This window comes from Rana temporaria, chromosome 6, assembly GCF_905171775.1.
Source record: "Rana temporaria chromosome 6, aRanTem1.1, whole genome shotgun sequence".
NCBI classification, from domain to species: domain Eukaryota; kingdom Metazoa; phylum Chordata; class Amphibia; order Anura; family Ranidae; genus Rana; species Rana temporaria.
In genome coordinates, this window is record NC_053494.1 from 66615243 (window position 1) to 66630557 (window position 15315).

Sequence of the window (15315 nt, forward strand, 5' to 3'; positions counted from 1 at the left end):
GAGTCACAAAGCCTAAACTCCTTTGTGAGCCCTAAATAAAATAAAATACTTCTTTTCACGTCCAATAAGGACAGGAATTCCCCCTCATCATCGTCTGAAGAGGAAAACAAGGTTGGCAGGATAGTATCCTGAGTCCTATGAAAGGTTGATGCCACTTTTGGCAAGAAACTGGGGTCCGTCCCAAGGACTATCCTGTAGTCAAACACCGTTAGGAAGGGCTCCCTAATAGAAAGGGCCTGAAGATCGCTAACTCTCCTGGCTGAGGTTATAGCCACTAAAAAGGCTGTTTTTAGAGTAACATGTTTTAGAGAAGACTCCTCCAGTGGTTCAAAAGGCTTGTTAGTAAGAGCCTTCAATACTAGTGACAGATCCCAAGAGGGGCAGGCTCTGATCCTCGTCGGATTAGACCTTGTCAAGCTTTTGAAAAAATTTCTGACAAAACGATCTTGTTGAAGAAGAACATCCAAAAAGATACTTAAGGCAGCCGCCTGTACCTTGAGGGTGCTGACCGATAAGCCTAGGTCCACCCCCACCTGCAGGAAATCTAACACCACTGGAATGTCGGAATGGTTCATCCCTTGTAGTACCTTCCAGGAATTAAATTTCTTCCAAATTTAGTAAATCGCCCTAGTTATTGGCTTCCAACACTCCAGGAGGGTCATAACAACCCTATCTGAAAAACCACGTGCCTTCAATAGTTGTTCCTCAGAAACCAGGCGGTTAGTCTCAGGCTCTTTGAGGATGAAGGAGTGGGCCTATGGATAACAGGTCCTCTTTCTCTGGAAGCATCCAAAGGCGGATACAGGGCCAGCTGTTTCAGGCTGGCGAACCATGGCCGCTTGGGCCAGAACGGCGTGACCAAAATTAGGTCTGTCGTTTCTCTGAGGAACTTTTGAATCACCCTGGACATCAGCCGTACTGGGGGAAATGCATATGCCATGCTGAACTGCCAGGGATGGGCAAAGGCATCTATCCCTTTCGCTCTGTCTTGTGGGTGAATGGAGAAGTACGTTGTAGTCTTCCTGTTCCCCTCTGCTGCAAACAGGTCCACCTCTGGTAGTCCCCAGAGAGACACTATCTGACCGAAGACCTCTTGGTCTAGAGACCACTCGTCCTGGCACACAGTTTGCCTGCTGAGGAAATCTGCCAGGGTATTTAGAGAACCCTTTAGGTGAACTGCTGAAAGGTGCACCAGATTCTTCTCTGCCCAGGACAGAATGTGTGTAGCCGTGGCTTGAAGGGTTGGACTCCTTGTCCCTCCCTGCTTGTTTATATATGCTACCGTGGCAGCATTGTCTGTTCTGACTTGTAGATGCTGACCCACTAGGTAGGACTTGAAAACCTGAATGGCTCTTAGAACGGCTAGCAGTTCCATTTGATTTGATGATCGAAGGATCTCTGAGGATGACCATTGCCCTTGGGTCCAAATTTCTCCTAGGTGGGCTCCCCAACCTTCCTTGCTGGCGTCGGTGGTCAGCACCAGGGCTGCTGGAGGATCCCAGAGAAGGCCCTTCTCTAGGTTCTCTCTGGATCGCCACCACCATAGATCTCTCTTGATGCTCTTTGGGATGGGCATTGGGAGGTCCAAACCCTCCTTCCTGCCATTCCAATGTTTGAGCATGAGCGCCTGAAGAGGGCGCAGATGGGATCTGGCCCAGGGCACCGCCGGGAAACAGGCCGACATCAGGCCCAAAACTCGCATCACCTCCCTTATGCTGATCTCCTGATTTGTCTGGAGCAGAGCAACAGCTTGATCCAACCTGAGAACTTTTTCCCGGGGAAGGAAAACCTTTTTCTCTACCGAGGAAATCCTGTATCCCAGATATATTACCTCCTGGGACGGTACTAGCTGCGATTTGTCCTTGTTGACCAGCCATCCCAAGGAAGGACAGGGCTACCTTCAGGTCGCTTTCTAACCGAGGACCTGACGGGGCTACAAACAACAGGTCGTCTAGGTATGGAATTATTGTTACTCCCTGGAGTCTCAGGGGTGCCAAGGCCTCTGCTAGGACTTTGGTAAATATCCTTGGGGAGGATGAAAGCCCAAAGGGAAGGGCCCTGAATTGAAGATGCTTGGTGACTGAACCCAGCCTCACCGCTAGTCGCAGGAATTTCTGTCATTCCGGGCGAATCGGGATGTGTAAATACGCATCTCTTAGGTCCACAGTGGCCATAAAACAGTTTGGGAAAATCAGACTGGTCACCGAAAATATCGATTCCATTCTGAAGCGTTTGTACCTGGCCCACCTGTTGAGGGGACGCAGGTTTAATATCAGCCTGTACTTCCCTGAGGGCTTTTTCACTACAAAGACGTGTGAATACACCCCCTGACCTTCCTCCTCCCGGGGAACCTCCGTTAGGACCCTCTGGTCTAAGAGGTCTCCCAGAAGGAGGCCTAAGGCCTCCGCTTTTTCCCCGATCTCTTGGGAGTTGGGTGACCAAGAATACCGCAGGGGGGGGGGGGGGGAGCAGAGAACTCCAGCCTGTAGCCGTTTTTTATGAGATCTTGCACAAACGGACTGGCAGTTGACTCTATCCATTGCGAGAGGAACTCCCCCAATCTTCCTCCCACAGGGACCTGAGCTTCACTGGGAATTGGGGGGAGCCTGAGGAGGGTTAAACAAGATACCTCCTCTTCCACGTCCCTTCTGGCCTGCCCAGTGTTTTTTAGGATGGGAATCTCCCTCTTTCTGGTTTTGCTTAAACCTTCGAAAAAAAGCGCTTGTTCCCTTCCTTCTTTCTTTCGGGAAAGGCCTTTTTCTTGTCCTGCGTTCTTTCCAATGCTTCTTGGAGACCAGGACCAAACAGATGGTCGCCTGAAAAAGGCAAACCACAGAGTTTTAATTTAGACGCAGCGTCCCCGGTCCAGGTCTTCAACCAGACCGACCTTCTGGCTGCGTTAACTAACGCTGCTGATCTTGCTGCCAGCTTCACCGACTCTGAGGAAGCATCCGCTAGATAGCCCACCGCCTTCAAGAGCAACGGAAAGGATTTTAAAATTTGTTGCCTGGAAGTACCGGCTGTGATATGGGCTCGGAGCTGGTTTAGCCAGCACTCCAAGTTTCTGGCTACGCAAGTAGCCGCCAGTGCTGGTTTCATCGCAATAGTAGAAGCATCCCATGCCCTTTTTAGGAGGATATCACCCCTTTTATCCATAGGATCTTTAAGTGACCCTACGTCATCAAAGGCCAGGTCAGTTCTTTTTGAAACCCTGGCCAAGGGCGCATCCAGCTTAGGAACCTTGTTCCAGGGCTGCGTTGCGTCCTCTTCAAAGGGAAATCTTCGTTTCAAATTTCCCGCAAAAAAAGGCCTCTTTTCTGGCTGCTCCCACTCCAACAAGATTGCTTCCACGAGCGACTTGTGAACAGGAAAAAACCTTGGTCTTTATAGCACTGCCCTGATAAAGCTGGTCGTGCATAGACAACTGTACCGGTTCCTCTCGGATCTCTAAGGTTTCATAAATGGCTTTAAGCAAGTCTCCTACATCTTCCAGAGACAGCTTGTACCTAGTCCCCCTGGAGGAGTCTTCCTCTAGCTCAGAGCCAGACGCGGAGTCTACCTGGGAAGAGACCTGGGATCAAGTAGACCCTCCTGCTTCCTCCTCCTCTTGCTCGTCCCCTCCAACAGGAGTTGCCAGGGACGGCCCACTAGAGGTCCTATAAACAGGGGACGGCATCTGCACCCTGTCCATCATTCTCCTGAAGGACCTAAAGGTGGATGCCAACTCATCCTTAACAGATGTTAAGACCTTATGACATTCCGCCACAGAGTCATCTTTAACCAAGCTGGAGATGAACTCTGCACATAGAGGCTTTTTCCAGTTGGAACCAAATTTTTCCCCACATACAGCGCACTTTTTAGGGGCCTGGACTGGTGTTTTGTCCTGAGCTTTGATCTGAAAGTAAACACAAACACCACAGCAAGTCCGTTAGAAAATAAAATACCCCCTGACTATACACCACTGTGTTTGTGTCAGTGAAAAAAGAGTGCTGGGGATCCCTCCACCACAGGTTCCCCACCCAGGGAGGGAGAGAAGGTCCTGAGATCTTTCAGACCTGGTCCCCCAAAGGTAAGTAAGAGTCAGCCTCGCCCCCTTACCTGGGAGACGCCAGAGCCGGTGGACCTGGAGTCTGTAGCCAGCCTCGCTTCCTCCATTAGTCCTGGTGTCCTTGTGCAGCCCGGCTGCCTTGTAACACACCGCTCCGTGTTCCTTCCTTCCACTGCCGCGCCTGAATCGAATGGGACCAACTTTCGACGGCGCCCCTTGATGACGCTGTTTCGGTGACGCACTTCCGCCCTTTGGAACGCATCCGCCCCGCCCCTCAGCACCGCTCCGGAAGGAGGAAATCTGAAGTGGCCAAGCAAGCGTCTCTCGCTGCCATCGCTGCTGTACCGCGCTGGCCTCCGAGACAGAAGCCTAACGCACACAGGTACTGGGGAAAGTGGGGGGGGATGCCGCCATTAAGGGTTCCCGCTCTCTCTGAGCATCAGACAGCAGTGGAATCGGTGACCTTCTCTTCCTAACAGGAGCAGAGAGGTACCAGGCAGAGAGGGAAAGTCCAGCATTTAGAAGTCCCTTAAAACGTGCTCCTTCCCTTCTGGCAGGAAACACAATAACTGAGGAGGAGACCTGGAGGACCGCCCTTTAAAGAAAAGGGTGTACGTATTTCCTGTCCCGGAGGGAGGAGCCCAAGGTCTCAAGAGGCTGTCCTGGAAGACGACTAGAGAAAAAACATTTTCCTTTACAACTCCTTCTACATACATTTTACTATACGTATATATCTGCCGTCTTCAACTCTTTAGTAAGGATGAGTTCAGGCGTGTTTGCAACTCCACGTGCCCACACTCGCCAGGATGCTGACACTCTGCAGCGCTAATCACAGGCAGCAAAACATTTCCCGATCCGCAGCTGCACAGATCGGGAAATGCCTCACTTCCTGCAATTAGCACTGTGGAGTGTCAGCTTCCTGTCGGGCACGTGGAGTTGAACACGCCTGAACTCATCCTTACTCTTTAGAAAGTACACATCGTTTCCTCTTTCAGCAGTGGGTGTGGAGTCTGAGCATACACTGTGTGTGAGAGCTGAATGGAGGAAAGGTGCACACCCCCACTCCACATAGACAGAGGAATGAAGAAACTTGCAGAGCTGCAGTCTGAATAGACAAGATAACTGATTATCTAATTTCCCTCCGCAACACAAATTTCCAGCTACTTTTATCTTGTGTGCTGGAGAACTTGTCAGAAGTCATCATGCTGATAACAGAGGAATGAAGCAGCAGAAAGACACAGGACTCAGAGCTTTGAAAAAGAAGTAAACACTACGGGCCAGATTCAGAGAGAACTTACGCCGGCGTATCTGTTGATACGCCGCATATGTTCTAGGATGCGCCGTTGTATCTATGCGCCTAATTCACAGTACAAGATACGCCTGAACTTTGACTTCCTACGACCGACATAAGTCTCCTACGCCGTCGTATCTTGGGTTCATATTTACGCTGGCCGCTAGGGGCGATTCCTTTGATTTACGCGTCAAATATGTAAATGAGCAAGATACGCCGATTCACGAACATACTTACGCCCGTCGCAGTAATCTACGCCGTTTACGTAAGGCGTACGTCCGGCGTAAGTTTTCCCCTCATAAAGCAGGGGTAAGTCATGTTATGGTATGGACGTCGGAACAGCCGTCGTATTTTACGTTGTTTACGCAAGTCGTACGTGAATGAGGCTGGGCGTAGGTTACGTTCACGCATTGAGCCGTCGTATCTTAGGGAGTATATGCGACGTGATTCTGAGCATGCGCGCGCATGCGCCATTCGATCGGCCATTCATTTACATGGGGTCACGGTTAATTTCAATACATCACGCCCACTACCTGCCTACTTTGAATTAGGCGGGCTTACGCCGGCCCATTTACGTTACGCCGGCGCAAATATGGGAGCGAGTGCTTTGTGAATACTCAGCTTGCCTCTCAATGTTATGTCAGGGTAGCGCATATGAGATGTGCTACGCCGGCACAAAGATACGCCAATGTACCTGAATCTGGCCCTACAGATATACGGGCATAGGTCATATTTCATGAATGTGGTTTACAACAGGGTTGATATTAATGATTTTTTTTTTTTTTTAAATAAAAAAATCGGATTTTAATTTTTATTTTAACCACTTCAGCCAAGAGGATTTGGCTGCCCAATGACCGGGCCATTTTTTGCGAATCGGTACTGCGTCGCTTTAACTGACAATTGGGCAGTCGTGCGAAATAGCTCCCAAACAAAATTTACGTATTTTTTTCCCCCACAAATAGATCTTTCTTTTGGTGGTATTTGATCACCTCTGCACTTTTTATTTTTTGCGCTATAAACAAAAAAAAAAAAAAAAAAAAAATACAATAATTTTAACTTTTTGCCATAATAAATATCCCCCAAAAAAATTTAAAATTAAATTCTCAGTTTGGCTGATATGCATTTTTCTACATATCTTTGGTTAAAAAAAAAAAGTTACGGCGACGATCAGAGATTTTTATCGTGACTGCGACATTATGGCGGACACATCGGACACTTTTGACGCTATTTTGGGACCACTGTCATTTATACAGCGATCAGTGCTATAAAAATGCACCGATTACTGTGTAAATAACACTGGCAAGGAAGGGGTTAACAAGTAGAGGGGGGATAAAGGAGTTAAGTGTGTCCTAGCAAGTAATTCTAACTGTGGGAGGGATAGGCTACAACACAGATCGCTGCTCCCGATGACAGGGAGCAGATGATCAGTGTCCCATCACAGGGCAGAACCGGGAAATGCCTTTTTTACACAGTAATCCCCCTGTTCTGCAACTTCATGACACAATCGCGGACATTGAGTCCGCGGATCTCGCCGTCACACTCGCGGAGCTCGTGGCACGTGTGCGCCTGCAATGCTGCGTCTTAAAGGGGACGTCCATATGCGCAGCTGTGCCATTCTGCTGACGTAAAAAGTCGTGCAGCGGTCGGCAAGCGACTTTTGGAGTAAAAATCTATCTAAAGATAGTTTTCTATTTAAAGATACATTAATCATTTAGTTTATTCAGCATGAAATTGAGATTAGTTATGTAGCACAAATCCAAGCTGAAATAACATGCACTGCATTGACGCATTCACAAGATTTTCACAGTAACCATGAGATAAAAGAAAGTTCAGGAATATTCCTTTATCCTATTGCTATGCAAATCAATGTACATTATAAACTGTATGATTGAATCAGTTCTGATATCACTGTTTTATTAACCCGACAGCTTATTATTCTAAATAGAATCTACAAAATGAAGGTTTACTAACTACCAGCATGAATAAGTGCTTACATTTAAAGAGCACCTGTCATTTCAGATTCAGCAGGCATCCTCTCACCTTGTCACTGCCACATTACCAGCTGTCCTATTAAAGTGAATAGGACTGTCAGTGAGTCAACAGCGGGTCAGAGGAGGCACCACTGCAGGACAGAGGTGACAGCTCTTTAACCACTTCCCACCCGGCCACTGCACATATACGGCCGAGTGAGCACTTCCTCCTCCTGAGTGGACATTCCTGAATGTCCATCAGAAGGAGTGGGATAACGCGGCCGCTCGTGTCCCCCAGACATCCCGCATCTCAGATCGGCAGGAGGGCTCTGTGATTTGCCCTCCTGGTCACATGATGGCTGTGTCCAATCACAGCCATCGTGTGATGTAAACAGCCTGGGGGGACATCACAAAAAGCTGGCCCGCACAGCAGCGCAATCCCGATGTGCCTGTGTCCCCCAGAGACAGGGCAACATGCATGGCAGGAGGGCTCTGCGATTGGCCCTCCTGATCACATCACGACTATGTCCAATAACAGCCATCATGTGATGTAAGCAGAGAGCCGCTAGGCAATCCGTTTCTCCTCACACAGAGTCAGTGAGAAAGAGAGCAGATCTGCGAACTGGGGATCAGTGTGTATGAGTGTTCCCCCCCCCCCTTTTTTCTTTTTAAAACACACTGATCACCCAGCTAGTGTCCCCAAACAGTAAAAACATCAACACCTGTCCCACATCTGTCCCAGTAAACACCTGTCCCACAGAACATCTGTCTGTGATCATCTAGCACAGTGGTGGTTCTCAACCTGGGGGTCGGGACCCCCTCGGGGGTCAAATGATGATTTGCCAGGGGTCACTGAATGCTGGGCTGTTCCTGAAGCCCACACTGCTCTCCCAGTCTTCCTCCAGCACTGCCACTCACCCCCCCCCCCCCCCCACCACCACCACCACCAAGGAGTAAGAAATACAAATAGAGAATACATGGAAAGGAGAGGAAAAGAGGGGGAGGGAGGAACAAAGAAAAAGGGAGAGAAAGAATAAGAGAAATAACAAGAAAGAGGGCTAGAGAGAAAAACAAGAAATTAGAATAGAGAGAGATAAAAGGAGAACAAAGAGAAAGAGTGGTACATCCTTAAATGTACCATTAGTGGTTTTAATATTGTACGAGTGGAAGAGACTCAGGGAGCGCTAAATGTTTGTGGGTTAGGGGTGCAAATTACTTGTCTTGCCTTGGGTGCTGAAACCCCACTCTACGAAAATAATTTTACTGTTAGGGGTCCCCACAACTTGGGAAATTTTATCAAGGGGTCACAGCACTAGAAAGGTTGAGAGCCACTGATCTAGCACAAATCTGTCCGTGATCATCTGCCACATCTAATGCCATTGTCCTGGTGCTCCAGGGCCTTCAAAAATGTGATAAATACTCAGAAATTGAAATGAGTAATTTATGCCTTTAGAACGCCTGATGGCCACATCCAGAGGCATGTTGGGTCAGGCTGTGTAAAAGTCTCACACATGGGGTATAGCCATATTTAGGAGGAATAGCAGAATGTATTCTGGGGGGTAATTTTTGCTATGTACATGCTCTTGGGAAGAGGAGATTAAGGGGAGATATAATCAACATGTACAAATATATAAGGGGTCCATATAGTGAACATGGTGTTGAGTTATTCACTTTACGGTCAACACAAAGGACAAGGGGGCACTCTTTACGTCTACAGGAAAAGAGATTTCACCTCCAAATACGGAAAGGTTTCTTCACAGTAAGAGCTGTGAAAATGTGGAATAGACTCCCTGCATAGGTGGTTCTGCCAGCTCAGTAGATTGCTTTAAGAAAGGTCTGGATACTTTCCTAAATGTACATAATATAACTGAGTACTAAGATTTGTAGGTAAAGTTGATCCGGGGAAAATCTGATTGCCTCTCGGGGGATCAGGAAGGAATTTTTTCCCCTGCTGTAGCAAATTGGATCATGCTCTGCTGGTTTTTTTTGCCTTCCTCTGGATCAACTGTGGGTATAGAATTGGGTATATGTGATTGTATGATATTATTATTATTTAATTCTTACTATATGCTATGTGTTAGAAAAATCTTATAAGTTGACAACTTTGTGTAAAAAATAAAAAAAAACTCATTATGCCTCATATAATATACATTGGGGTGTTTTCTTTCCAAAATGTGGACATTGTGTAGGCAATTCCATTGTTTTGATGCTCCGGGGCCTTCAAAAAGGGTGCCATTTTACTACATTGTGAATTGTATGTAATAAAGATATAAAAATGTTATTAACGTTGTTATTGTGGTGCCTAGAAAGTCCATCTTCAATATTTCTATTTAGAATTTGAAGTTCTATTTAAAAATTGAACTTAATTTTTACATCTATTAAAGTGGTTGTAAACCCACGTTCGCAAGTTACAGGTAAGCCTAGATCAGTGGTCTCCAAACTAGAGGTCGACAGATATGGGTTTTTCTCTGACCGATACCGATATTTAGAAATCGGGGTGGCCGATGGCCAATATATGATGCCAATTTTTGCGGCCGATATTTTAGGCAGATTTTTTTTTTTTTTTTTTTTTTGGGCTGGTGGCACTAATTGACAATGGCAGGTTGCACTGGATGGAACCAATTGGCACTAGCAGATGGCACTGATTGGCAGGTGGCACTGGATGGCACTGGCAGGTAGCACTAATTAGCACTGGCAGGTGGCACTGGATGGCAATAGTTAGCACTGGCAGATGGCACTGGTTGGCATTGGCACGTGGCATTGGATGGCATTGGCAAGTGGCACTGGATAGCACTAGCAGGTGGCACTAATTGGCACTAGCAGGTGGCACTAATTGGCACTAGCTAGCACTGGCAGGTGGCACTGGATGGCCTTGGCAAGTGGCACTGGATGGCACTAGCAGGTGGCACGAGTTGGCATTGGCAGGTGGCACTGGATGGCATTGACAGGTGGCACTGGATGGCACTAGTTGGCAGGTGGCACTGGATGACACTGGCAGGTGGCACTAGTTGGCATGGCATTAACAGGTGGCACTGGATGGCATTGGAAGGTGGCACTGGATCACACTAGCTGGTTGGCATTAGCAGATGGCACTGGCAGGTTTCACAGCACATAATGTAGCTGTGTGAAACTCATTCTCTCTCAATACAGTTTCACATGGTGCTGCAGAGAGCAGAGAGAGAGGAGCTCAGATTCATTGTGATGTTGGAGGTGGGTGGGACCCGGGGTGGGCAGGCTCCAACAGCTATCCAGCCAATGATCTCATCCCATTGGCTGGTTATGGACAGCTGAGTCCCGCCCACCCCGACATCAGACCGTGCTAGTGACCGCTCCCTTCTCTGTTTCAGACACACGACGCTGCTCTGCAGACAGTGTGGAGAAGGGAGGAGGAACCCCATGTAGCTGTGTGAAACTCTCTCTCTCTCTCTCTCTCTCTCCATACAGTTTCACATGGTGCTGCAGAGAGAGAGGAGCTCAGATTCAACCTTGATGTTGGAGGTGGGCGGGACCCGGGTTGGGCAGACCCCAGCAGCTATCCAGCCAATGATCTCATCCCATTGGCTGGTGTTGGACAGCTGAGTCCCGCCCACCCCGACATCAGACCGTGCTAGTGACCGCTCCCTTCTCTGTTTCACACACACGGCGCTGCTCTGCAGACAGTGTGGAGAAGGAAGGAAGAACCCCATGCTCCTCCTTCCTTTTCCACACTCGGCTGATGCAGATGTGCTAAATATCGGCCACATTTGTATAATAATCGGCCGATGCCGATTTCTCCAAAAGGACCGAATATCAGCCCGATATATCGGTCGACCCCTACTCCAAACTGTGGCCCAAGGGCCAAATGCGGCCCTTTGCTTGCCTTTATCCGGCCCCTGGGGCACTATCCCACCTACTGATACGAGACACTATTCTTCCATCTGACACCGACAATGGAGCACCATTTCTCCCACAACTAATAGAGCCCTATTCCTCCCTATATTACCAGCAATGGGGCACTATTCCTCCCCCTAATACCAGATGTTTACTAACAACGATGCCAGGAAAATTTCCACTCTTGCTGGCCAAAGTCCGGCCCTCCAAGAGTCTGAAGGACAATAAACTGGCCCTTTGTTTAGAATGTTTGGAGACCCCTGGCCTAGATTAAAGCGGTTCTCCACCCTAAAGTGGAGTCCCGCTGATCGGAACCCTCCCCCCCTCCGGTGTCACATTTGACACCTTTCAGGGGGGAGGGGGGTGCAGATACCTGTCTAAAGACAGGTATTTGCACCCACTTCCGGCCCGGCATTCACGGGCAAAACAGCAATGCCAAGTTTGACGGCTCCTGCGTGGAGTGACATCATCGCCGCTCTGGCCAATCACCGGCGCCGGAGCGGCGATACCTGGAGGTAACCTCTGGGAGCGATGGATGCAGCCAGAGGACGGATACGTGGGCTTCGGCCTAGGGTAAGTAATGCATAATGAGCTAGTATGCTAGTCATACTAACTCATTATGGCTTTGTCTTGCAGTGTTTTTTTTTTTTTCAGGGTTTACTTCCTCGTTAAAGCTTCTGTCCTTGTTGTTTTAACTTTTGGCTAGTAAAACATTTTTTTTCTGCCAGTAAATACCTTATACAGCCCACTTGCTGTTTGTCTGGTAAAATGCCTAGGCTTATGACATCATGCACAGCTCTCAGTCTCCTGGGAAAGTGTGCCAGAAAGGGAGGGCCAATGAGAGCTGCAGAGCTAGATGCATGCTTCTGTGTAAATCCAGGAAGTGAACAGGCAGCAGCTTCAGCTGCCCACAGTTAAAATGACTGCAGCCAGACTTAGTGGAGGGAGATTTCTGCAACATATTTGGCAAGTATATATATATATATATATATATATATATATATATATATATATATATATATATATATATATAGATAGATAGATAGAAGTGTCAGACTATGAGAAAGATGTTTTTAATACAAATTATGTAAGCAGTTCCTCTTTAAGTATACATAACCCCTCCCCCTGCCCATCTCATAGGGGGGAGGTGCTTTGTAATGTTCAGGGAACACTGATAAGTGCCCACAGTGGAAGATTCCTGGGTGAAGTACATTGCATTGTACTTGTCACACAGATAGAAGAAGATGCTCTCACAGGTATATTCAGCCGCTCATAGGACACACTTATTGAGGAGTACAAAAGCTGCCCATGAAGACAAGTCCTGAGCACAGAGGAGCACCAGGAGAAGACAGGTCATAGCCCAGAGCACAGAGCCGCCCCCCTCACACAGTCAGTTAGGTTGGGAATCTTCCCCACACCACAGACCTGCTCCAGGCATTCCGACGCAGATGGAAAAAGTGAAAGTGTGTTCCACCCATGACTGGCGAAGAGGGCCAGATGTCACCCCCTTGGAGGGGTCGGGAGAAGGGCTCAGGAGCGGGGACGAAGCTTACCCAGAAGCGCTCAGTGCCGTCATAGCTGCAGAAGGTTTCCATAGCGGTGCAGCGCGGGTTCCGCTGGGAACAGCCGGCTCAGAAGCTCCTCACACGGATACAAGCTGGATCACTCGCTACATAACACCGCGTCGCTTGCTGCTGCCGGAAAATAGTGATCTGATTGGATGAGCCCCGGCTGCCTTGGGATGGAAGTGGAAGTGATTGGCTGCGCCAGCTTTTAGTTCGCTGATTGGCTGCGGCTCACGCTGAGGGCATGTGACGAAGGCAAAGAATCTCTTTTTACAAGCAAGCAGCGGTGCTCTCTATCCCACTGTGTGACAGGCGCGCCCACTACACCTTGTGCCGAGTGACAGCCCTCACCTAATTACAGCGTGCAGGAAATACTTCCTGTTTTTAAATACAATGGCAATGACTTTGACCTAGTCATGACAATGCACGCTCTGGAAGCAGAAAGGGCCAGTACCTGTCAAATTAACCACTTAAAGCGGGGGTTCACCCGAAAAAAAATGTTTTAACATTAGATTGAGGCTAATTGTGGGAAGCACAATCGGGTGTTTTTGTTTAAAATCAATGCAGTACATACCGTTTTAGAGATAGATGTTCTCCGTGGCTTCCGGGTATGGTCTGCGGGATTGGGCGTTCCTATTTGATTGACAGACTTCCGACCGTCGCATACAGCGCATCACGAGTTGCCGAAAGTAGCCGAACGTCGGTGCGCAGGCACCGTATAGAGCCGCACCGACGTTCGGCTTCTTTCCGCAACTCGTGACGCGCTGTATGCGACGGTCGGAAGGCTGTCAATCAAATAGGAACACCCAGTCCCGCAGACCATACCCGGAAGCGGCAGAGAACATCTATCTCTAAAATGGTATGTACTGCATTGATTTAAAAAAAAAACACGATTGTGCTTCCCACAATTAGCCTCAATCTAATGTTAAAAACATTTTTTCGGGTGAACCCCCGCTTTAAGACCCGGACCAAAATGCAGGTAAAAGATCAGGCCCCTTTTTGCGATTCGGCACTGCGTCGCTTTAACTGACAATTGCGCGGTCGTGCGACGTGGCTCCCAAACACAATTTGCGTCCTTTATTTCCCACAAATAGAGCTTTCTTTTGGTGGTATTTGATCACCTCTGCGGTTTTTATTTTTTGCGCTATAAACAAAAATAGAGCGACAATTTTGAAAAAAATTCAATATTTTTTACTTTTTGCTGTAATAAATATCCCCCAAAAATATATATAAAAAAAAATGTCCTCAGTTTAGGCCGATACGTATTCTTCTACCTATTTTTGGTAAAAAAAATCACAACAAGCGTTTATCAGTTGGTTTGCGCAAAATTTATAGCTTTTACAAAATAGGGGATAGTTTTATTGCATTTTCATAAAAAAAATTTTTTTTTTACTACTAATGGTGGCGATCAGCGATTTTTTTCGTGACTGCGACATAATGGCGGGCACTTCGGACAATTTTGACACATTTTTGGGACCATTGTCATTTTCACAGCAAAAAATGCATTTAAAATGCATTGTTTATTGTGAAAATGGCAGTTGCCGTTTGGGAGTTAACCACAGCTGATGGGGTTATGTGTTCCCTGAAGTGTGTTTACAACTGTAGGGGGGTGTGGCTGTAGGTGTGACATCATCGATTGTGTCCCCCTATAAAAGGGATGACACGATCGATGCTGCCGCCACAGTGAAGAACGTGGAAGCTGTGTTTACACGCGGCTCTCCCCGTTCTTCAGCTCCGGGGACCGATCGCGGGACTCCAGCGGGTCCGCGGGTCCCGGTCACGGAGCTTGGGACCGGGTCGTGGGAGCACGCAGCAGGAGCGCGCCGCGGGCACGCGCCCGTGACCCACGGCTGGGTACTAGTACAGGATGTACCTGTACGTAGATGTGCCCAGCCATGCCATTCTGCCGATGTATATGTGCAGGAGGTGGTCCTTAAGTGGTTAAAGAGGCTAAACTTTTTTATGACCCCAGGGGCTCCTGCCATAATAAAGATACACCGATCAGCGATAACATTGTGATCAATCACCATAACCTGTCAAGGCATGGACTTCACTAGAAGGTGTGGCCTCTGCCACCAAGCTGTCAGGAGAAGATCATTTAAAGTGGAGGTCCACCCTAAAAAAAGAAAAATACACCAAAATCTTAGAAAAAATAAATAAAACATTTTTACTTACCAGAAATGGTGGTTGCTACACAGATCTTCCTAATCTGCCTCTTTCCATAGGTCTTCTTCCTCGTCCTCCCTGCGTTGTCTTCTGGGGAATGAGGTGCGCTGCCTTCTGGGAACTGTGTGTATCCCAGAAAGCAGCCACCCATTCTCAAAGCGCCGCAAGACTCGTGCATGCGCAGTAGGAAACAGGCAGTGAAGCCACAAGGCTCAACTGCCTGTATCCCCTCAGTAAGGATGGCGGTGCCGGGAGCTGCCAGAATCGAGGGATCGGTCTCGGGCGCCGACATTGCGGGCGCCTAGGACAGGTAAGTGTCCTTATTAAAAGTCAGCAGCTACAGTGTTTGTAGCTGCTGACTTTAAAAAAAAAAAAAAAAAATGTGGGTGGAACCCCGCTTTAAGT

The 15315-nt window shown here is 48.0% G+C and overlaps 1 protein-coding gene across 3 annotated transcripts in view; it reads right to left on the reverse strand.

The window, feature by feature from the left end:
- LOC120943551 (multidrug resistance-associated protein 1-like) overlaps nucleotides 1-12965 on the reverse strand; it is a 650821-nt gene extending 637856 nt beyond the window's left edge. For 2 of the 3 annotated variants that reach the window (XM_040356917.1, XM_040356914.1), the window contains exon 1: nucleotides 12733-12965. In XM_040356917.1, the coding sequence (XP_040212851.1) occupies nucleotides 12733-12774 (42 nt within the window). In that variant the 5' untranslated portion in view covers nucleotides 12775-12965. The remainder of the gene's footprint in view (nucleotides 1-12732) is intronic. The other variant, XM_040356915.1, reaches the window with a different exon arrangement.
- Nucleotides 12966-15315: the final 2350 nt, after the last annotated feature.